General features: G+C 48.8%; 1 protein-coding gene across 1 annotated transcript; it reads left to right on the top strand.

Annotated features, from left to right (window-relative positions):
- LOC131216125 (protein enabled-like) lies at positions 1-20,194 on the top strand. Its single transcript, XM_058210537.1, has 10 exons — positions 1-8; positions 1,603-1,924; positions 1,992-2,296; positions 16,910-17,069; positions 17,681-18,031; positions 18,100-18,231; positions 18,389-18,746; positions 19,263-19,348; positions 19,450-19,665; positions 19,752-20,194. The coding sequence occupies exons 1-10, from the start codon at positions 1-3 to the stop codon at positions 19,899-19,901; spliced, it is 2,088 nt and encodes a 695-aa protein (XP_058066520.1). The 3' UTR covers positions 19,902-20,194.
- The last annotated feature ends 4,455 nt before the right edge of the window (positions 20,195-24,649 follow it).

Raw genomic sequence — 24,649 nt, 5'->3', positions numbered from 1 at the left:
ATGATGTGGTAAGTTTCGGAGCATAACTGAATGCGATGCGAGATTTTGAGTGTTTTAATTTAATCCATTGGCGTACCTTTGCCTCTCTAATTTGGTTTTTGTTTGTAATATAACAATATTACTCTACAATACTAAAGCCTGTCCCTCTTACAATTTGGAACAATTGAATTAGCTGTATCTCGGGGTTGGTTTGACATAGGAAATGTCAAGGGGTCAAAATGATGGTATTTTATTGCACTTTAAGAGAAAAATTTAATAAATTTTTTTTGTTAGTCGTCGGATGAAATCGCCAACTTTCTGTGGAATGCGCGCCATCATTTTCTGCACAATCTTCTGGTCGTCGTTTTTTGATAGAACTCGTTTTTCGAGGAACTCTTTCTTATACAGCATTGAGTTCATCGTCGTGTTTGTGATGAAAACCTTGATTTCCGTCCACAGGTGCAAATTCCTTGTCATATTATTAATTTTTGTGCAAATTTAATGGCGAATAAAAATTTGAACTTGGAAGGGACATCTCCCCGTACCGATCTGTGAATTTTTCGATCTCGTATCAAGATGATACTTTCAGCACTGAAAGTTGAATGTTTACTAAAGACATAGCTGTCGAAATATTTGAAATCCGACCACCAGAAGCGTGGCTAGAAGACATACAACTTTTCCGGATTCTAGATGGGACAGGCTTTATAACAACAAATACTTTAACTACTATAACAATTAAAATAATGAAACAAGAAAAAAGGGTCTTGGAAAATGATTTGCGATCATTATATCCTGTGCTAGAATCGCTTTTTATTGTGGTGGAAGCATAACTATCACAAAACTTTTGAACACTGCGCTTGGCGGGTTTAGCACTCTCTTTACTCTGTGCTAATTTTCGAAATAATAATTTGCTATATTCGTCCTGTTTTTCCGGCGCTTGTGCAAACAAATGGCCCCTACTAAGCCCTGTTACACCCTTTCTGGAAGCGAACCCGTTTCCACGCCGATTCGCCATGTGGCGAAAACAATAGTAGTTCATTGCGCGGGCACACGAACCAACGTGGTCCCCTCCGAATAGAAGAGTTCAGACTGGTCGGCTCCGACATATTTGTAATTTGCGCGACAGCAAGTTTCCGAAGATCACGAGAGAAGGGCGCGCGACCACGACCGGCGGTGTGGGCCCGCTCGTTTGCTGTCCTTGACAGTAAAAACCAATTACCTTCAAGCAAGAGGAAATCGATCGAGCGTGAGTGTGCCCGGGCACAAAAGGGCACAAAAAATTCTGCATTGCATGACGCATGCATATGATGGTCCCCTGCAGAAAGGGCGGGCGTCGGAGTGTCGCCCGTGAACGCGTCGGGACGACACAGAGGACCACGACCCTTAAAGGCCCTTCGCGTTGCTCTGTACCCGGAAATGAAATAACACCCAAAAATGCACCCCTCGTTAGGTTATTCCTTTAATAGCCCTTAATTTATTGTTATTTGTTTTCCTTTTCGCACACGCACCGACTGTCTCAATTACTTTCGTGCTGTTAGTTCTTCATACCGAGGAGCAAATGAAGAGATATGATTTGAGTTTCAAGGCGCTAACTTATACGTTTTTTTCGGTGCCATTTTCTAGCGAGCAAAGTATCATCGGGGCCCGGGCCTCGGTCATGGTGTACGATGACGTGCAGAAGAAGTGGATCCCATCGGGCAGCTCGTCCGGCCTCAGCAAGGTGCAGATCTTTTACCACCAGCAAAACAACACGTTCCGCGTGGTCGGCCGGAAGCTGCAGGACCACGAGGTGGTCATCAACTGTGCGATCATCAAGGGCCTGAAGTACAATCAGGCCACCGCCACGTTCCACCAGTGGCGCGACTCCAAGTTCGTCTACGGGCTGAACTTTTCCAGCCCACAGGATGCGGAAGCGTTCGCCCGCGCCATGATGCATGCGCTCGACGTAAGTTAATTGATGTTTCATTCTGTGCAACATTTTTGCGATAAAATATCTCTGCTCCTTACCTTAGGTGCTGAGTGGACGGGTCCCGCCACCGTCGGCCATGCAGACGACCAATCCGAACCCGAACCAGATGGCGGCGTACGAGGAGGACATGGGCTATCGCACGATGACGCGCGAGGATGCGGCCATCATGCAGCAGCAGCAGCAAATGACCAGCCAACCACCGGGGGTGGGTCCTCCACAGCCACCACCCAACACGATACCGGGTCCGGGCGGTGGCATCCTGTCCCCACAGACGCCCACGTCCCAAACGTTGCCATCGCAAGCCACGCAACAGCAGCAGCAGCAGCAGACCCATCACCGTACGAATAGGTGAGTCCAGGGAAGGACCCTGACCGGTGAAGCACCGAAATGATTGATGTTTGTCACTTCCGGGTGGCGATTATTCAAAAAACGGAGTTCCACTGATTTGAGGGAGATCCCCAACGCCAGCGAATTAATTCACAATTTAGAACAACCGACTGGCAGATTGTTGTTGGTGGAATCAACTAAACCAAAAATTCGGAATCTTTCCTGCGGCCGGGGTGTGGCTCCATCCTGGAATCCGGGAATATTCCGGTTGCTCACGGGGCAGCAAATTCCTGTGCCAACTTTTCTGGCCTGCCCATTCGCCATTCGCGTCGTCGTCATCATTCCTTTCCGTTCCATCACGCACACACGGCCGGCTGGCTGGCGTTTTGCTCTCCGGTGCTTAACATTCCCGTCACTCTCTCGTCCTCAACCGAGGGGCATATCGGTTACATGCAGATGCATGCCTGCTTTCCTGCCTGCTGGCTGACTGACCGGTGAGGGGGGGCCAGGTGGTGTGGCGAGAGAGTTCCGTTTCCGCCCGTCGTCGCCATCGTTAGCGGCCGGTCGAGTACGTGAAGTTTGGTCTCAAACACGGATGGTCTAATGGCGATCGCGCACTGCGCCAGCTCCGGATGCTCGTTCCGGCGAAGAATGCATCTTTCCGATTCCGATAGCATTCCTGTTTCGTTCCTACCATACCGCGCCTCGGCTGCAATATCATGCACTTTTGGTGCAATGTTCGCCATCCTGAGACGCCTCCGGCAAGGCAACGATAAGTTTTCCGAGTTTTATTACAAAAAAATGGAGAAAGATTTTAACGAAACAAGAGACATTAGATGCGATGTTGTTTTCCGAACGGTTCGGAATGCGGATCGGATCACAACGCGTTCAGCTGTGGCCAAACGGGCTGGGCCGAGAGCTGGACTGGGCTGGGCAGCCACTTACTTTGGCGCGCTGCACATTGTTGGATGCTCAATTGCACCAATAATCGCACCCGGGGCGGCTGATGACGCGGCCACCACACCACAATATCACGTATCATCATCTCAACCGGAACCGGAACAATCCTTGGCGCAACCGGTAGACGGGGCCTCCCCGAATGGGGAGCACCGAGAATGTAATCGTTTTATTTGTGCAAAAATCATCGGCCTTCGGTACGGTCCACGGCCGGCCCTTGTCTGCGGCCCCAGGGGCGGTGGCCACGGCGATCTGCCTTTTTGCGCTTTCCCTTCATGATGATGAAGCTCCGCGCTCCGAAAGCGGCGTTGGCGGCGGCTACATATCAGTGCGCCGTTGTCTTCAATTATGGAAATTGAGGTCTAGAAAGGCCATTATTGTTGTGTGTTGTTTCTTTTCTTTTTTGTTGTTTATTGTTACAATCACTTACTCGCGCCTGCTCTCTCTCTCTCTCTTTCTCTCTCGATCTCTTGAGCTGAGCGCTCGAGCTTAATTTGTGCAACGATCTGCGTTTTACAAAGTGATCAGAGTGTGTTGTTCACGCGTCAGCGTTTAAGTTGCGGGAAGGGTTTAATTTGTGGCTGAGAATCCGACTCCGGCACATCGTACCTCCAGTGTTCTGGGTGGATTGGTCTAGATTTCGTCGGCGTAGAGAGAGAGAGATTAATATAAAAAGTGTCAACTTGTCTTCTGATGTCCTGGATAGGAAATGGACACTAAGTGGCACTTTTCTGTCGGCGATTACTGAGACATCAATCAGGGGACCGCTTGTCTGGCCTGCCGCTGGTCTAGACGAGCAGGTTGTTGAAGGGACCCTCAATTGCATTCCTGCACAGCGCCACTCTATTGTGAATGGTCAACGAAACAAGAGAAATAAATTGGAAATTTGTTGTGTCACACAAGTGGGTCCGGTCGGCGGCCACTGCCGACGTCAGGTCCTAGACGCAACGTTATTGCTCGGCAACGCTGCACGGGGCGCTCAGCATCAAGGATGCATTTTGTTCGCCCCTTCGGTCGGTCTGCTGCATAATGCTGCGGCTCTCTTCTTCCATTGATGGCGATAGGAACCGTTTCGTTCGCCCGCGCGCTGCTCAACGGCAACGAGGCCTTATCAGCCAGCCCTTGGTGGATTTCGTGCACCACCACTTCAGTGGGGCACGGTTTATAGATTGAAAGACGAATTGGAATTGAAACAAGAATAGAAGCAACAGGGAAAAAAAGCGGAGGAAAGATAAAAAAAAACCCAGAAGCGCACCCGCAGAGTGAAGTGGGTTCGTTGAACTTTCTCCCTTATCACGGCTGGCGCTCCCTGCTGGAGTGGCACGGTCGGTCCGGGCCTTCCTGATGGATGATTTCTTGGCAGAACACAGGGCACAGGGAAGTCGCCCGAGCCCGAGTCTCGAGTCATTCGACTTGGTGGCGACTTCTTACGGGCGCCCGATTGTCTTACGATAGATAGTCGTTCGTCAAACTGATGCCACCGGGGGGCGATACCGATATCCGAGGGCGCCGCTGTGGGGCGTAAGTGTCCATCGAACTCGGTTCCTTTGCACAGGCCCTTGACAGAAGCCTCTCCGCGCCCCGGAAGGAAGAAGGGCTCGTCAGAACTAATCCAGAACTGATCGTTGAAGAGAGAACGAGATTGAGAGAGCGAGTCAAGTGGGTTGTCCCTGTGCTGCTAAATTAGATAAAGATGCTTCCTCGGTCGCTGGTGTCCTATCGCAGACGGAAGTAGTTATTTAGCCTCTCTCTGTCGGTCTGGTCTATGGCACAACTATTCTTTCTATTCTCGATTCCGTGGCAGTTCCGTTAGAGGTTTGGTTGGTCAGCTCTAATAAAATGCTTACAATTAATTGCGTTGGGCACACAACGGACGGGGATCGGTCACGACGAGTCATCAGCCGGTTTTTTGTAGTTCATTTTAACGATCTGTGCGTCACGACCTTAAGGAATCAGACGATCTCAGTTCCATAAAAAAATCAATCTAGCCTGTGTTACCAAACACAATCCTCCTCGCGGCTTGTTGCGTTTGGCGCAAAATAGTGGAACAATTTAAATGGCCTACGCAGCAGCATGGATGCTGGACCATGTTGCCAACACAGCAGAAGAAGAAGATCGCGATCTTCGTACCCGCCGCGCATAACACGCACCAACGCCAACGCCAGTGGCCAAGTGAATTATTTTATTTTGCGCGCGCGCGCTCGCGCCAGCGATACCGATCGCCACAGTCCAGTGGCGTGGCGATCACCACCAAGCACCTCCAATCCACTACGCAACCCCTTCCCCGGGCAAAGTAATTCAATTTGCAACCCCACAACAGCCACCCACATTTTACTCTCTTTCGCCCGATTCGACGATGCGTATGGCTGCGTGTTCGCGTTCGCGCATCTAATCAACATCGTTTTCGATGCTTTTTCGCTCGCTCTCTCTATCTCTCCGAGGGCGGGCTTCGTGGCCGGTGGCGCGTGTTGCCGCTGTGTTATTATGTTGTGGCATCGTAACCTGGTTATGCTAAACACATACGCAGCCCGATAGCTTTTTCCGCCGATTTTTCATGGTCATCGGTATCTTTTGTTGTTGCTGCTCCGCTTCTGTTTCCTGGGTTCGTGTCTACTGAACGTGCGGGGTCGGGAAGTTTGATAAGTTATTTAATATGTTTTCATTATTTTTTCATTGTAGCCTTTCGGGGTGACACTTGGGAATTCCCCCTAGAGGACTGTGCGAAATTGATGATCGCTGTGAGGTGTGCTCCCCGAGGAGAATTGGTCACAGCAGAAGCAACGAAGAGTGTGCCGGCACGCTATTCTCCTGCGACCGGACAACACCTGATATGGTGCAAATTAAACGGAAAATGCGCTCAAAATTAACACACTCTCCATTAGCGAGGAATGCCAATCAGTAATTTATGACCTCGCGCGCTTACGGCTCACAAATTAATGCGCGCCTCCATTGCCACCATTCTATGCAAATAGCAATATCTATTTCGTATTCCTCAACCACATCGTTGGACACGTCCAACGGGGACCGAAAGATGAGTCACCATCCACGGTGTGTCGTCGGTGCATCCACGCGAAAGGAAACTGCAATTGCACTCCCTAGCGCGAGGCGCGTGAGGACAGGAACCGGAAGGCAATCGCGACCGGCCGGTACAAGGGGAGGCAGCCTACCAACCTTAACGTGTGTGCCGCGGTGCTGCGTGAAATATGACATGTTGGGAACGAACCTTCCACACACTTCCTGGTGCAGATCGCAATGGAATATCTGGTCTAGTTTTCTGCACTCGGTGACCCCCCTCACAGACATACTTTCGCTTCATGCTCACATGCTTGAAAGTACGCCACGGAACACACGCCGATTGCTCTCGATGTTTCCAGGGGCCGCCGTCGTGGCCGTGCACATAATTGTACCGCGGGGCCAACAAAGAGATGTGAACCGAAGAAGGCGGGCCCATGATTCAGCCCCCTCTCGGTCCGGGATTTCTCACAGCATTTTTGGAGCTCCGTCTAATGCACCGGAAAAGGCATCATCCCCCCACGGGTCGTCTTTCTTTGCTTCTTTTGATGCATCATTAGCCGGGGCCGGGCACGGGCCCGGGTCATGTTTCGCGTTCGCTCCCATTACAACACATTTGCTGCTGCGCGTGGCGGCGTGGTCACCACCCCAAGCAAACGGTGATTTCATAAGCGTTTCTTCGAACGCCGTGCGGTGCGGTGTTTGTTGGTCGATGGATTGGGACCGAAATTAAATTACCGTCAATCAGTCGTCCGGCGGACATTTTGATTGATCAAACTCGCGGGGCACACGCGAGAGAGATCGATTTTTAACCGTCGACATCGCACGGGGACCAACAGCTGTGAACGCCTGCCTGTTCGGGTGGGTTCGGGCGAACAAATGGAATGCGTTTTTGGGGTGGATCAGTCAGCTCAGAAGGAGGATGGTTTAAGAACGTTCTATAGAAGGGTCCGAGATGGAGCTTGTTACAAATTTGTCCCACGCTCTGTAATGGCGTTGATGATGATGGCAGACACACGCGCTCGGTCGGTCGCTATCCTCTTCACTGCTTCCGAAGCCCGTGTTGATTGAAAAATTAGCTCGTAATGCGTGCGTACTTTCGCCCAACGAGTGGATCGTACTAACGCGCTGCGATCGTAGACGGGGTTTTGTCCTTGGCGCTTTATTTCAACAAGTTGTTAATTGGGAGTTTGCCCGCGGTTCAAGGTGCGCAGTTTGAGTATAATTTTTGCAGGCACTACTGCGGTGCATATCGAGAACCGATCATTCGATCATCACTATCACCTCGTTGAATAAAGTATGCGCGCGCGCGAAAAAAAGGGTTGGCAAACGAAAACAAAAAACAATAACAAATGTGCGATAAATGATCTTACTCCCGGAGAGCGATCGGCATAACGCACGCACCGTTAGCCGTGTGGGGAAGTAACGCCCGTCGCGTGTTTATTTACGGAGCACCAAGTGGGAAGTGTTATGTTTTGATAGGTGTGTGGGAAAGACTTTCAGGAAGTCGTTCAGCAACGAAGGGATGACGACCGCGCATGGTATCTTAATAGAGAGATCGCGTACCAGACACGCCATTTGATGCGATCCTATGAGGATCGTATAGATCGCGCCTTTTGTGAAAGCCAATCTTCGAATTGCGCCAATAATTGGACTCCACAGGTTTGGGTCGCTACCGCGTAACGTGGAGTAGCATTTTTTTCTCAAGGAAACAGCTCGCAATGGCGGAATGTAGAAGAATGTTTGGCCGATAAAACCCGTGCCGGGGCTTGCAGTTTCTTATGCTTTCACTCTCCCGGTCCGGAGCCTCGACACGAAAGGGTTTATGTAAAAAGACGGTAATTAATATCGCGAAACGTGGCCTGTGGTGCAGGGCGGCTGCCGGCCCCGGTATGTTGTTATGCACAAGGCGCTTAAGATAATCTTCCAGAATACGTGCCCCGTGTGAAGGGCGAAACGTGGATGGTTCGCGGAACAATATAAGGTGGTTATGGGGCGCGATGAAAAACACGGCGAGAATGCTGATGATTTAATGAGCCATTACCATGCCGGGCTGTGCGATGGCATCACAGCGTCGTTTCGCGGGTTTTTCGGTAATTAAATTTACAACCTGACATTCAGCGACGGGTTTGTGATTTAAAGATTGTGTCTATTAAGCAACGCATCGCGTAATCGATCGACCGGAGATTAGATTTACTGCGTGAACGAGGAAACGTAGCGTAGAGAGCGGGTCTCATCGAAGCGTTTCCTGCCTGTTGACCCAGCTTTTCACTGGAGAGGTCACACTGAGGGCCTGTATGACCCTCTTTCTTGCCCCCGAGCATAATTAACGGAAAAAGTGAGCGCGTACCCAACCGCACTTCTAGTACACCGCGGGTCAACCAGAACATAATTTATGAATTCTCTCATCATCAAACGACGGTCGACGATAAACGACCACCCAGTCCCGGCGGAATGATTCATCACGACGCGACAAACTAACGAGTTGCGGCGGCGACCACAAGGAGGGAAAATAAAACCACAGAAGCCACATAACAAGAACAAAGTTAAGCTTTCATTCTTCGTCCGGCCACGGCATCACAATTAAGATGGAAGTGGCCCTCATACCGTACACTCAGGGTGAGGCCACAGGGAAAGAGAGAGCGAGGATCGGGGGCACAACAGAAACAATTGCGTAAAAGATGCGGCGTTGACACAGATTCACCGGAACACTCCTCGTCGGCGGGCGGGTTGCTGCTTCCGGGTCTCCCTTGGGGGGTGGTCGTCTCGACACGGCGACGACAACTCTCGTTTACTTTGAAGATTTCTTATTTTCTCTCTAACAAGGTTAAAAAGGAGAGGAGCCCTAGCCGCAACCCGGCCGCAACACTCCTTCTCGCTGACCGTTTACGTGAAGAGTGACCACTGGGGGCACAGTGAGAGTTCATAAAATACTGTTGCCATTTGGGAAGTACACAGAATTAAGTTATCATACATATTTTAAGCATCTGAATATTGGTTGGGCCGCCCCACCGAGGGAGCTTAATGTGTAATGTAGCGTGTGACGGAACAGGAACCTTCACGCCAACAGTTTCCTACGTTATTACCAATTCAGCATTTCATTAGCATGCTTGGCTCGGGCCCCGGACCGGATGATGGCCGTCCCCCGGTCGCTGAAGAGCTACGCAAGGCTCGCCGAGTGTTTTGTGCACTAAATTTTGCAAGATTAATGCTGCTGCACCTGAGAGGGACCTCTTACACAAAAGGAGGTCTCCACCAATGCTGCTGCTGCTGCTGCTGCTGGATGCACTGTTTGTTTGCTTGTGGTCTTTTCCGCTGCATTTTGGTGGCCGTCAAGTGCAGGCCGTCGTCGACGTCGACGAGAAGTGAAGCGGGATTTTCTCCCACCCGCACACACTCCGCGCGACCCTGCCTTGACCGACCGACACCGGAAGTGGACCACTTAAGTGGACGTAATGAACTCTTGGCCACCGGGTGCCCGGTCGGTGGTGAAACAACGCACTGGAAAACGAGCTGGCTTTTCTTTTTTCGCTTGCACCGGTCGCTGATGAAGTTCTTATTTGCGGAGTTTCTTTTTTTGTGTCCGTGCGGCTACTGTGAATTTCGTTGCGCGGTGTTCCTAGTGCTGCTGTCCGAGGCGAGGCGGTGTCACCGCCGTGGAAATAAACAGCTGTTTTACAATGTAACCTCGGCCGAGACACGGGGCTTTCGAGAAAATGTAGAGTAGAATAATGACCCTTCTCTTTGCTACTCGGGTTTAAGTTGCGCAAAGTCGTGTCCCCGGTTCTCCGCCGTAGAGCCGTAGAGAACCGCGGTTTATTTACCATCGCGGAAAAGGCAACGAGCCGCTGATTCCAGCAGACGCGGAAAATGGTCTCTTCTTTCCATCTTTTTTTGTGTTTGCTTTCAAATAAAATTGGTAAAGTGTGTTTAGTTTAAAACACACATTAATATTGATGATCATCAAGCCCAAGAAGGTCAACATTCCTAAGCAAAAGGGTGGCTTTAAGTTGTTTGATTAACGTCACAATTTATTCTGTTCTTCATTTATTTTGTTCGAACATTTGATCGCTGTCTACATTTAACTTTTTTAATTAATTTCAATTTATTGTTTGCAGGGGGTTTTCCTTTTCTTCAAATAGTGGTTTACTTTATTGTTGTTTCCACTTCTACTTGTCTTTAGCATTTTGTATGTTTATTTTGCATAACTTGTTTGCTTATTGCATTCTTGGTTCTGACTATCTCTCTTGTGTGCTCGAAGCTACGGCGAAGGTATTTTATTTATAACCCACCGGAGACACTTCCCCTCCGTGCTGTGCAGGTTGTAATCATATGCATTCGTCACCGACCGTAATCGGCCGTTTCCTTCGCGCGTCTATGTGTGTCTACTAATCACCTCGTGGCTACTTATTTGCCTCGCGGCGGCGCTTACTCATACGCGAATTCCTGGATTACACCCGGTAGGTAGAGAAAGAAACCCCACGACCGATGGTGTGGTGGTCGCCACCTTTTTATCGCTATCCGTGGCAAACTTGCTGTGGCCATTCCGTGTTGCACACTGTTTGTTGTGCGCCGTGGGTCGTCTCTTTGATGAGTTGACAGTTTGAGTCATTAAAGGCCTTACGCGCGGTGGCGGTCTCCTAGAAACCACGGGCGGCTGCTGATGGCGCATGTCGGATGTGGTGTTCCCGGTGTACGATAAGATATCGCACGATATTTTACCGACATCGCCCTAGCAAGGGAACGCGCAATCCAATACCCCTCTGGTGGACTGATGGGCGAAATCAGTGCTCTGATTTTCGCACGAACTCCAGACTACGTGGCACACACAACTTCCTGGTACCACCGCGAGTCAAGACCTTTTCCACGGAGTAATTGCGATCTGGATTAGAGAGAATGAAGCGGAGGGCGGAGTGAATAGTAATGTGGGACAGCAAATGGAAGACGGCCAGTTTCGGGCTGGACGATATAATAGTAGAAGAAAAGCGACACTCATTACGCGCGGCTCGCGCCTTTTACCTGCCGGCTGAATGCTCCGGCCGCTCGATTCAAATGCTGTGCTTTTCGTGCCTTCTTTTGAAAGGATTGGGTAACCCACTTTTCGCGACCCATCATTATGCGCGCGATGCCTCCTCAATTTTTAGCCTCGATTCCCGGGGTCCGCCCGCCGTGTGTCTTTGCAAAGCGGAGCGACAAGAGCGGAGGACAATTATTTATCATTTAAATTAATGAGACTTTAACCGTTCGCGCGGGATTTCGATCGTAGAAGGCGGTCTTCCGTTTGAGAACGATTATTGAGATTGCTCCGTGGGGCTGGTTTAATTGGCCGTTTTTGACCAGATTCAGGATTGACCGGACACTACTCGGTAAGCGCCTTTTCTATGATCACTTGAAACTAAGACTGCTTTTGACAACTAGCCATGGTCACTTTGATCGAAACGCACAACAGAATATAAAATAATAAATGTCAGCGCCATCTATGCTGACAGCGTACAAAGATCCTCTGCTTTGCCATCATCCTATTTAAATGATTTTCAATACTTTATTTTACATTATGTCACTCACCTAACGCTAACAGCTTTTAAACGGCTCTGTCAACGCGGTTTGGCATTGTTGAAATATTGGATCGAATGGCGGCATCGCGTGCCACCGTCTTGTGCGGGTCACAAAATCCCCACACTCTGCTGCGCTTCCTCGGTGCAATCTGTATATGATGGATGATGTGCCAAGGAAAATCTCTTACGCCCCGTGGCAGTTTCCGTTTTTCCCAGCCTCGAGTCCTGGGGACTCCTCTTCGTGCGCGTAGCACCGGTTTCACGCTTAGTTAAAGCGCTCTACTCCGCCGACCCGGACCGGCAACGAGAAGGACACTACCGGGAAGGCGCCGTCGATGCTACAGAAGCGCATGCATATCATCTCAAACAAATCCTGCGGGGTGCTCTCGTCGTGCTCCAGTTTCTTGTTTGGCGTGGCCACAAGCAAAAAAAATTAGAATGCTTTTCGAATGGGAACAGAAAAATGGGTCGCACACCACCGACAATGGTGACGAGGACGACGACATGTTGTGGTGCTCCACCGATGGATGGACGTAGGCAAATCGCGTTAAATTTCTGCGCTCCAATTCTTGCTCCGCGGTGCTCAAGAGTAATCCGGGGCCGCCGCTCCTTGGCTCAGGATATTACACCTTATTCAAACCAATCCTTAGCGTGGCGGTGACGTTCCCATTGTGGAAGTGTGGGCACACTCCTTGACTTTATGGCTTTCTTCGGGACGAGAGTTCACTTAGCGAGATGTTAAAGCACTACTCAGCCATCCACAGTAGTGCGACGCAGGTCCATTATTGCTTGCACTAAAAGCATTGTTCTAGTTCTGCATTTGAGCTGCATTTGTTCCTGATCCTCGATTTGTACCGCTGCACCAGAATTCGATGGGCCACGACGGAATCTGCCTCTGGTTTTGAGGGGAAGATATACTTTTTCCAATGTTTTCCACCGTATGCCCGCGCCCAGAAAGGGACCTAGTACAGGGGTCGGATGTTATGTAAACTGATGCGGCCGGCGATGATTGTTGTTGTAACCTAGTGAGCGACCGACCCCGTACTGGTGGAAGATGGAAACCATAAGGCGCGTTTGAGTCTCTGCGGGTGCGTTGTGGGGATGCGAAATGACCCCCCGCTGCTGTCGAAGGGGTGTTGCTCCCGAGAGTGGGCGAGAGTATTGATTAATGCTAGCCTTACCCTCTCGTAAAATGATGGCAAACCCTGTGCGTGCGAGTAAATGTCTTTTGGGGCCCACGAACGGGCTGACCCCAAGTGTGTGTTGTGTGCTGCAAAAGGGTGTGTAGGGCGTGCAGGAAAAACAAAACTTTCCACATGATTCATGGAAGCGTAAACACATTAAACTGAACTGAACCCCGTGTGCTACCAACACACCCGGACTAGCTTGCGCCAAATGAGTCGCGTAAACGCGGTGGCGTTCGTCCGGAGTTCTCGCTGCTGCTGTTGTTGCCAAAGAGTTGTGGTCGCCGATTTTTAAACAACCGGAAAGAGTCCGATCTACGCGCACGTGTATGTGTGTGTGTAGTGTCTTTTCTTTGAATTATTTAAAAAATAGTGGCACATGGCACAAGAAAGAGAACCCTGCCCGAATGGAGACCTCAAACGGTTTCTCGACCGCTCTATTCCTGTCCTGTGCGCCGTCATGGGAAAACATTGTGATTCATTTAATCTTTTTTTAAGAACTGCTTTTTCCAACAACTTTCCCAACTTGTTTCGCTAAATTCGGGGCCGTTGCAAGTGTGGAACTGATCATTACTAGTTCGGCAACCTCTGTTTTGCTCCCAAGTTCACTTAAACTAAGAGCTTTATTGTGCCTCTTTTGACACATGATTCGAACGTTGGACTAACATTTCAGCTCAATCAATCCACTTGAAGAAGTTGTGGCGTAAATCGACTCTCATTTGGTCCGTAATTAAAAAGAATCGATTACATATACCTTAAACTAGATTTATATTTAGTTCTTCCTGCTGGAACCGGGCACCGAAGGTACTTCTATTCAGTGTTTAGTGAACCAGCGCGTAGCAAATAGGAAAGTCATTCCCCACAAACAAAGAATCACGGAAAGCATCCACGGAAATTAATCCAATTACTGCGCGAGAACCGTGCGATGATGGTGATGGCGATGATGATGCTTGAGCTATGATGCTATGTGTTTTCTTAATGCGATTCGATTCCCAACGATTTCGTTCGAAAAACATAATTGGAAACAGCGCGGAATCGATAGCTGCTGCGGCGTCGGTGGCGCGCTCTGTTTTAGGTTTATTGGTTCATTTCATGCTGCTTATGGGTTAATTAATTGATTTAACGCTTTTGCGGCCGGCCGATCGTGTGGTGGCCAGCAGCATATTTTGTAGCCCTTTTACTCCTGTAAGCGCCTTTGTAAGTTCTCTCTCTCTCTCTGCCACCCTTACAAGTACTACATTCAAAACTGAAGCTGCTTTCGCTAACCAGAATCGGTTGCTGGACCGAAAAAAAACGAAACCGGGGCAGATTATTCACCGTTCTCCGCCGCCCCCGTTGGGGACAGCTAGTCGATGGCGCGTGGTGTTAGTTGACCAAGTTTTTGTGTTGCTGAAAGAAATCTTAAGTGGCCGCGGTTGTGGGTCTCAGATCGCCGAGCGATTCCCACGCGTCCCGCCGGCGGATGACGATGGGAACTGCTTCGGGGAGCGTCAGCTTTTCGCTTAATTCTGCCAACCGGTGCCGCTTTTTGGCTGTGTTGATGCAGAACCGCCGCCGGCTCTCTCTCTTTGCTCCGTGTACCGTGTTTTGTCGGTGCCTATGGTTCTTATTTTCTGTTTTTTCAACAAATCGTCATCGATTTTTGGAATGTTCTACAAAATCCAGAACCTAACGATGAGGCGGGGAGGTTAAATATAGGTAGCGCCGACTTCCAGCCTTCGAATGGAGGTGTCAACAAGGCCGCCAATCGTAATGGAGAATCGTTTCGATTTCAACAAAATAAACTCCTCTCACTAGCGCACGCGACGTCGGTGGGCCGGGCCCCTCGCCACCGGAAACGATGAATCGATTGTCATCTAATTAACGTCCGGCGGGCGTCATCTTCCAGAATCGAATCGCTCGTGCGCGCTATCCAATCGATCACCATATCAGCTGCAAGAACGGCTATGTCGGGTTCTTTATGTGTGTTGGAGACCGTTTGCGCCATAAACGTTCGCTTCCGGTTCCGCCGGCGTGTGCGGTTTCATATGCCTTTTGGTAGTGGGTGCCATATTTGGCCGGACGGCGGTGGTAAGGAGGGAATCAGTGACACGACAGGTCAGCAAGTCGCTTTATGCTTTGATTCGCGCGGACCGCGCATTGTTGTGTTTGTTTTGTTGTTTGAGTCGCGCCAGTGACCGTTGGCTCTGTGGTGGTGGCTCTTACCGGATGAGCTGTGTCCAAAACCGGCAGCGAGCAAATCCACCTTTTTCCTGATGAAGACCACGCGTTTTTTTATAATGGGCGATACGGCAGAGCATTTACTATTGTCTTCAATACTGTTGTTTTGTTGTTATCGTTTATCGTCAATCATTATGTTAGTTACCTTCTAATTTCATTTTAAATTGGTTTGAAATGTCATGGAACCGAATTCCTGAAGTGTGTTTTTTAAAGTACTTTCGAAAGTTTATTAAAAGTGGTTTGTATGCCTACACGAACGTTATTTTGTCAACTGACATCCTTTTTCGCGCTGGCCTTTGTGCTGGGCAGCATGTTCTATTGTTTGCACACGCGTGTGATTTAATTTTTCCCACCGCTCCATACTACATTTCAAAGGTTCCGAATGTTTACCTAACCTCCTCATTGGCCGTCCGTATCCGGATCGTTAGAACAATAGTAAAATAGGTTAACGATATGGGGGGCGAGGGTCGATAGGAGAATGACCGATTCCACCTGTCCCCTAACGCCGCGAGTCCCCAGTGCTCAGCAGTCCCTCTACACCACGCCCTACTATAGGCTTTCTGGTGGCCCTCGTCGAAAGGGATGTGCGCTGCTTTCCGTGTTCTACTTTATCTTCTTGGGCAAGAGGCGCACGCAGAGGCAGAACCATCTCTCTTCGCGCGGGGCGTGCATGCAGAGAAAAATGCAGATTTTCCCATCTCTCCACAACTGCAACTGAATCCCCGGCCCGGCTCGGCCCATTCCCAAGCATCCGCCTTGCCCGGAAGAAGGCCTCATCGCCTTCGGAGGACGCAAAATCGGACGGTCGCTGCGCATTCGGTTTCGATGACCCACTAAAAGGCTCCGCTTCGGTGTGTGTGGCCAATGTTTTTCTCGGATCCGGTTTTCCTATGGCTCCCTCTCGCTCTCGGGCCAAGTGTCCTGTCAACGGGGTGTTCTGGTGTTCCCGGTTGTCAGCGATTGGAGCTCGGCTCTCTGTTTTTCTTTGGCGACACAAGAGGTTGCAAGAGCTCTCTCTGTCTCTCTGTTGGACTTTTGCGCTCTCTCTGCGACTCTCTGTTCGATGTAATATCTGTCATGCGGGATTTTCGGGGGCTCTCTCATTGTCAGAGTGTCCTGGTTTCAGGTGTGGTTCGGAGCAGGATTCCGTGATGACACTCCCTTCAGTTCCAGTGACAGATTGCGGTGAGAGACACAGAGAGAGAGAGAGCAAGAGTTACACGATGGATAGTAACAATTGGGGAGACACGCGAGTTGTCGATTTTTTTGTTACCCATCGAGTTGGGGCCGCCACCGCATTACCATTTTGACAAGTTGCACACGCGGCGGCGGTAGTGACGGCACACGCCACAAAATCACTTCAACAGGAAACGGATGGCGGCGTCGGCCACGGGGCTAGGCTCCCTACTCTCTGTCCACTAAGTCCCAGCATCCGAGAGCGCCCCACAATCGGGCAACGGTTGCTTTGTTTGTGAGTAGCGTGGTAGTAGTGGCAGTAGTAGTACTACAGTCGCCGTGTCGCGCCGAAACACAGCATCATCGGAAGCAGCGCATCATCGCATCGCCTCCGTGAAACAATATATGTACACACAATAATAATCAAGTACTCTCTGTGACGCTCGCTCGGCGGCGGTAGTCGGACTCGAAACTAATCGCAAATTGTTTCGCTTCATTTTTCTCTTCCTAATTCCGCGCGATGGGGACAGTGCACCACCGGTTCCGCCAGTATTACCACAGCAGCAACAGCAGCAGCTCCCACAACAGCAACCACAGCAGCCACCGCCACAACAGCAGCAACCGAAACCGATCTATGCATCACAGCAGAGCAACAGCAGTACCAACAGTATTACCTATGGCAACAATTCGGTGAGTATTTCGGGGACAATCCCGGTCTTCTTGGACCCATCTCGGGTTCGAATATCGTTTCCTGTTCGCGCTGTGCAAGTGAAAAGAAAGAAGCAAAACGAAGCAGGCGAGAAATTTCTGCGCTTTCGTTTGGAGCTTTCCAGAAACAACTTTCCGCGCGTCCCCGGACGTTGAACAATCGACAAGCTGTCTGTCCGAACTCGTCACTTCCTGTTGGTGTCGTTCTGTTGTGTTTATGCTTGCCCGTGGGTGGCGCGTGCGGTCTCGTTGTGAGGGAAGTGTTTGTGACCTTGAAAATATCCATGCCTCAAAGATTCGATTTTTCGTCAAATAGACCACAAAGAGTGCAGGAGACAGTGGAACGAGTAACAGCATAATAATGAGGGAATTGCCGATTGCGAACCCCTCACGCCTGTGGCGCTGCAAATAGGTTGGGAGTGTCGATTGGGCGGGCTTGCAAAACGAACTTGCTCGTGACCACGTGACCGGGGGGTTGCTTGAGAGTAGTCGTCGTGCCACGTTTGGATACCGGGGGCTTGCAATGGTTTTCGGTGTTTCGTTCTGGTTTAGCGGTGCTCGTTTTAATGACCGTGTTTTTCGTTTAATTTTAGCAACAATATCCGCAGCCCATCTACGTAGCATCGAATCAAAACCAACAAATGCTGAACCAATCGGTGGTGCAGCAGCAACCACCGCCGCCGCCGCAACCACAGCAGCAGCAACAGATCCAACAGCTCCCGCCGAATCTGTCGAACGGTTCGATCTACGCGACGGCCACCTGCTCCCCGAGTGCGACCAACAACTTGCCGAATCCCATCTACGCTGGCCAACAGCAGCAGCAGCTAGTGTCGCAACAACCACCGCCACCACCGATGATGTTGCCACCGAATGGCTACGGTCCACCGAACGGTGCTGGTCCGTACGGTGTCGGGGTCGGACAACCGCAGTACGGTATACCACCGGTAAGGCCACAGAACCTCACTTTGACCCGCGTTGCACGATCAATAATCATTTTCGCGCACTCTTCAAGGTTCCCCAGATGCCAATGCAATCGTCAATGCAGCCACCGCCACAGATGCAACAGACGAGTGTTGCGGCACCACCACCACCACCCATGATGCCACTGAACTTCCCCATGTCGGCCCCGTCGAATATTCCACAGGTACCATTTGTCCAACGTCTCTGGTTGGCCGCTAAATCAGGAACTCGACACAGTTTTTTTCCCGTTTAATGCGCCACACGACTCGACGATGCCCTTGAAAATCGCACTATGAGCCATTCGCGGTGCTAATGGCGCATTTCATTTTCCGCTTTTCTAGCCACCCGCACCACCTAGTATGCCACCGAATCTCGGCATTGCGGCGGCCCCGCCTCCACCGCCGCCACCACCCGGTGCGAACATGCTTTCGTCGAAGTCGGGTGAAATCAATTCGTTGGCCCTCCAACTGGCCAGTGCCAAACTGAAGCGCAGCCAACCGCCACCACACAAGGGCGGCGGTTCGCCGGCGGCTGCTATCAACGCCAGCGGCAGCGCCCCGGCGAATCCCTCGTCCCTGTTGGCTTCGTCCGCCGGTGCCGTGGCCCCCGCCGGTGGCAGCAATGCCGTGTCGTCCACCGTGACGGAGAACAGTGGCAGCAGCACATCGAGCGGAGGTAGTGGTAATTATGGAACCATAGGTTAGCTTACTTGCATCTTGCTAACACCATTACTAATCGAACACAACTTTCCCATTTCCAATTTTTACCGTGCCCTCCCACGTGGCGTTATCCGTATGTCGCGGTGAATTGGTGAACCAAAATTCTGTTTCATCCAGCTTTTCCATCACAAGAACTTACAACGATAGTTTTGAAAGATACTTACAATCTTTAGACGATCGTGTATCGCTCGTCACGAGTCTCGATTATCGTTAGAACTAATACACTACCCACTAGTTTAGTTGTGAATGTCCTAATGTATGAATGGCACTGTCTATTAAGTGGACAAGCAACGCTCACACTTTCAGGACACTTAACTTCGGTCGGTGGTGGTTCTGAGGATCTCTACAGCATCTCTACTGTTTGATTGAAATATTGATAATTATAATATACTTTCGTTCGGTTTTGTTTTTTTGACGAAAGCGCCACCATTTGACTAATTCTTACTATTTCTGTTTCGTACCACTTTCTACGCGCCCTCTGATTGTACACTACTAGGACGATCGTCATCCGGTATGGCATCGATGATGGACGAAATGGCAAAAACACTAGCCCGACGACGAGCTCAAGCCGAGAAGAAGGAGGTAAGTTGACAGGCCTGGTAGCTCGGATAGCTTTTAGGGTCGTGGCCGATTTACTAATCGATCGGTGTCGTTTTGTGTGGCTTTTTAACTCTCTGCCATAGCCGGACTCCAACGAGGACGCCGGTGCGTCCGGGTCACGCCAGCGAGCTTGGGAAAAATCGAGTACACTACCGCACAAACTGGGCAGCAGTAGCTCCAGCGGAGGCGCAGGCGGTAGTACGGGTGGCGGTCAGGGCACTAGTAGCTTGAGTGGCTCCGAATCACCGAAGCCATCGCGGAAACGGTTTGGCAGTGCCAGCGAGGAGACGATACTGAAGGTTCGTTCGAAGGCCTGGTGAAATGGTGATTGGCCGTATTTTGGGACCGTGGCCCTTAAATTCTGCCTCTCTCTTTCTCTCAACAGCAGATCAATGGTGGTGATAGTTTCTCGCTGCCCACGGCCCTCGAGCTCGAGAATCTGAAGGAGGACATTCTGCGCGAAATGCGCAGCGAAATCGCGAAAGCGAAACAAGAAATCATAAAAGCTATCAAATCGGAATTCAACCGTAGGTAAATGGGGGCCCTCATCACTCTCGGGGTTCTCGGCTTTTGCAGCAGCGCGGACGCTGTATGGATAAGAGGAAGCTATTGCTACATTTACACTATAACTACTACTGCTACTACACAACTACTATAACTTCTACTGCTAAGCACCGCAAGCATCATAGAGGCCATGTATGAGGCAGGGCCGGCCTCACGGCGGGACGCGTCAATACGGACGGTTTGCAGAGATGGGCCAGAGATTCGGCGCACGACGAGCCACGGCGTGTAAGACACAGTTTGTCGCATCGTAAAAAGTGAAGCTCATCAGCTACCGAGTGCGTACCGAGTTAAATACGCGGAGCGCACACAGTTTAGTGACACCGGGACGCTAATAGTATTTACAAGATATTACGTACGAGGGACGTACTGAGTTTAGAATTCATTTTATTCTATTGTTTTTGATCGATGAATTATATTTTTCCTTTTAGTCCTTCTTTACGTTGCGTTTCTTTTTACTATTAGCTTCGCGTACGATCGACTGTAGCCAAAACTACCCGCGTTACACTACGGGTCACACAATGGGCGAGACCGGTTTCGTTTCCCTTTTTTCCCTTTTTTCTTTTGAAGAATTCTTTTTACTGCCTTTATAATATTCAAATGAAGCCACGCACGCTCTGAGGGACGCGTGGCCAAAGCGGATGCGCTTGGTGAAGTTAGGAATGCACACTGAAATATCGATCGTCGCGTACCCAGTTCTTTCTGTGGTGACATGAGTGAGGCTTTTTCTTACTAGATATGACGTTTTATGAAATAATGGCGTAATGGAGCAGTTTGAATTTAAAAGAACGAGTAGGGATTCAGATTCGGTTACCGTGTGTCCGGTCAGAGTGTGATGGTGATGGTGCGCGTTGCCGACGACATTAGCTTAATATTAGGACCGTTGGAGCCTGTTTGTTGTACGACATATGAGACACGAATCGGCGTGAAGTGGTTTGCGAGGCCGAATTTGCTTCAACACAATCGTGGTCAAAGTATTCTTTTGAGGAACCGGACACAGAATCGGTTGGTTTCTGGTGGCTTGTTTGTTTTCATGACGCTTAAATGTCTGTTTTGCTAAGGAACCCCTGAGTGGGAGATTAAAAACTGTTTTTGTTCAGTTTACCATGTCATTGTACGATGTTCTTTTCAATGCTGGCTTCACGCTTTGTTACTGCAGAATTTTATTGATCACCGGAGCGTGGACGGCAGATTGTAATATAGAATGGAGTGTATGCTGCGAAACGAATGGGAGTAAAAGCAAGGTTTAGAAGCAAGGATTTACTAAATGAAAAAGAAACCATTATGAATTACATTTTGTTGTTCTTTTGGTGATGCTTGTCCAAAACAATCGTCTCCGAAATATTCCGGACGATCAGGAAAACGATTACCCATTGTCGTCGTCTATACATGTGTCGTCTCTGTGTATCAGCCATACTCTCTCTTTGTCTGCTTATTACTGCTTTTCGGGGTATGCAAGTTGGGCAGAGTTTAGAATAAATCAGCGAACTGTAAAGATTCATTCAACACTCTCGAAATCATCCTGAATGAAAGAAAGCATCATTGAAATTAAAACCAATTGAATATGTAAGAGAAAATAATGATAAAATAAAACAAAAACGAAAGAAAAAAAACAAATTACTGACTGGAGCTCTCCTACTGGCTGTTAGCTTTGGTTCTGTCACAGAGATTGCAACTAGGCAATGAAAAAAACAAAACGATACTAAGCAGTAAATTGTTGGTTTGCGAACCTCTTAACCCCACGCTGTACGCCACCAAATGAATTAAATCAAAATCTAGAATAAATTTAGCGATCGCCATTCGCAGTACGGTGTTGAAAGGGCCACGAAACGGGCAGGAAAAGGAATGATCGTATTGCCCACCTCTGGTAAAAAAATGAAAAGTAAAAGAATGAACAAGAAACACTCTTAAGACAGAAAAATTAGATCCTTCGGTAGGGCCACGTATAGTTCGCATGTAAATAGGTAAAAAGACTAACACTCTGCAATGAGCGAAGGATGGAGTTCGGTCGAGAGAGTTCGATGGCGGGCGGGTTCGGTCTTGAATAGTCATCGATGTAGTCAAAAACGGAACAAGAACATACACAAGGGTTTGCGTCATCGTACGGTATCGGTTTGATGGTTAGAAATACGAATTGCAACAATATGGATCTTCCCTCAGAACTGATCTGGTGCTTCGTGAGAGAGGGGTCCCAGGCGATCAACGTGCACGACGCTTGTCGATAAAAGTGCACAGAAGCAAACTGTGCTATTCCGTTGTAAGAAAGGACGCTCTCTTTTTTAATTGATAACACAGTGGTGAAGGTGCGCGTATTGAAAAGAAAAAACTGAATCCATACGATTTAAAAACTATGTTTATAGAAAGACTCGAACGACGCAAGGATCGCTATTAAAATACGAATTACAGTAAATAGAAACTACGTACATAAAGTAATAATCGATATTCTCAACAACAAAACCGAAAACGCCAACAGATGACGGTCGCGCGCAGACAAATTCATACATACACACAAACACTCACGATACCATACGCAACCTCCTGGGCCGTGTGGAGAGGCGATACAACGCTACACCAGAATCAATCAGGATCAATGAAACTCCCGCAGGATAAATATGACGGCAGTGGAAGAATTGTGAAAACAAGAAAACACCAACCCGCGCGCGAACGTGTGCTCCGCGGATGCTGCCCGGATTCTCGATAGTACGCATACTAGCAACACGCAAAATAGAGCCGCAAAACAAAACTAAAACAGAATAATACAACAACATATTACAGGTGGAAGCAGCCGCCTAACCTTACCCAAGATTTCCGTTCTAAGAACACACAGCAAAACAGCAAAACTGGATATAGAAAGCATAAAGCCAACCATCAACTCCCAAATACTTCCATAAACGTAAACGATATCCTACATCGATCCAATTCATACAAAAAAGTCAAGTCAAAAGAAAGGTCTCGATAGTGTTTGGCGCGAGTAGCAGCATAATATGCGCCACGCAAAACGAAATGTAACGAACACGTGGTAACACACTCGCGAAAGGAAAAACCAAAAAAGGAGGTGTAAAGCGCGAGAATCAGCCTATTATTGAAGTAAGTTTAGAAAACGCGTGGCAGTGGCAGGCAAACGGATGAGTAGTGAGGTTTGGCATATTTATCGTTTTCAATAGCCAACTTTGAATACTAACAATATGTTGGTCTCATTTCTACTCTACTCGCAACTCTTTCTGCGGGTCATGTAAAAGTGCAGTCCCCATCATTAAAAGCAGTATTAAGACAACGCGATGCGCAGGAGACGGCAAACTGGCGTCAATATTTGAATGAGTTACGGGGCCGAATTTCGTACAGAACTTTCCGTTCCGATCCGACGTTGAGGCCGACAACGAAGGGCTTCCCTTGATATGTTTGACCTCAACAGACACACACAAATGCATGCATGGGAAAAAGTGATTAATTTATAGATGTAAAAATACTCCCATTGATTGTCTGTTTTTGAACATTTTTATCCGATGTGGGACTACACCAAGTAGAAAGCGTTGCCTGTTTTTGGCCGACAAGCTGTTTAGAGTTCTACTTACGATGAGATTGTGAACTGTGAACAACGGAAAAGCCCTCTCTAGATTACACGTTTTCGTTACGAATTCACTTCCGTTTGCTAAGCGGGTTTGAAGGCAGTTGTGATGAATATAACGATACATTTAAAGTGGCTAGACTTAGAGGTTTAACGATGGTCAACAAAAGAAGCCAGAACACGCGAAAGCTGGATTATTGAATGGTACAACCCGTACAACTCGCACTGCACAAAGCCGCGAAAATCCTCAAACGCCAGAACCGTGATTCGCGAACCGAGGCGCTGGGTTGAATCGAGTGTGTTACGGAAAGGATTGCGCGAACGCGAACTAGAAAACAACCGGTTGGGAAAACGCACGAATATAAAAGTATATATATATATATACACGCTCACATTATACATACACACATATTCAAGAAAAAAGCTATCATCATCGGATGCATCATGCTATATGATTTGTGATTTTACATTAACTTTAATTTTTGTATTATTGTTTACGATCTATCCATAAGCGAACTGAGAAAAAGAACTATTAGAATACGATCGATTCTTCTCGCGATCGCGTGTTGTGTTGGCCAAGGGGCCAAAGCGACGACGACGTAATTGGTGCAGTATGGGAAAACTAAATGAACAGCAAGAGCAAAACAGCTAAAAGAATAAAATTAATTTTAGAAAAGAAGCAAAAACGAAACCACTAGAACCACGCATAACGGCGCCGAAATATTGCCGAATATATTATTGAACTCGAGTCGAAAGAGATTGATAAGTGAGAGTTGCAGAATAGATAAATCGATTTCTGAAAGTTGTTCCCGAACTAGGAAGAGATGGCCAAGCGAAAACGAAAGGAACGCGTGGAGACGGGGCACCGGTGTTGGGACACGCGATTACCGACGGAGGGGAACCGAAAACCGGATCAGCGTAGATCGTTGTCGTGGTGGTAGAATGCAAGCAAAGTTGAAAGGAAAACATGAAAACACTGACACACAAAACACACAAACACACACTATTATAGATAACCTACAAATTTTATAAAATTAACACAAGAACAACAAAAAACATATTGCGATTAATAAAAAAAAGTGAAAACTGAAGTAAATGATAACGGAAGAGGACGTTGTTTAATGCTTTCCTTGGGCGGATAGGTGGGATTAGGAAAA

This window comes from Anopheles bellator, chromosome 1, assembly GCF_943735745.2.
Source record: "Anopheles bellator chromosome 1, idAnoBellAS_SP24_06.2, whole genome shotgun sequence".
In the NCBI taxonomy this organism is placed as follows: Eukaryota; Metazoa; Arthropoda; class Insecta; order Diptera; family Culicidae; genus Anopheles; species Anopheles bellator.
The sequence above is the reverse complement of the archived record's forward strand: the minus strand, read 5'-3'. Positions and strand labels throughout refer to the sequence as shown.

Excerpts from the sequence above, each read along its gene's own strand:
- LOC131216125 (XM_058210537.1), top strand. Across the intron at positions 18,232-18,388 it reads CCCCGTCGAATATTCCACAG|CCACCCGCACCACCTAGTAT; the intron begins GTACCATTTGTC and ends CCGCTTTTCTAG. Across the intron at positions 18,747-19,262 it reads TGGTAATTATGGAACCATAG|GACGATCGTCATCCGGTATG; the intron begins GTTAGCTTACTT and ends GTACACTACTAG.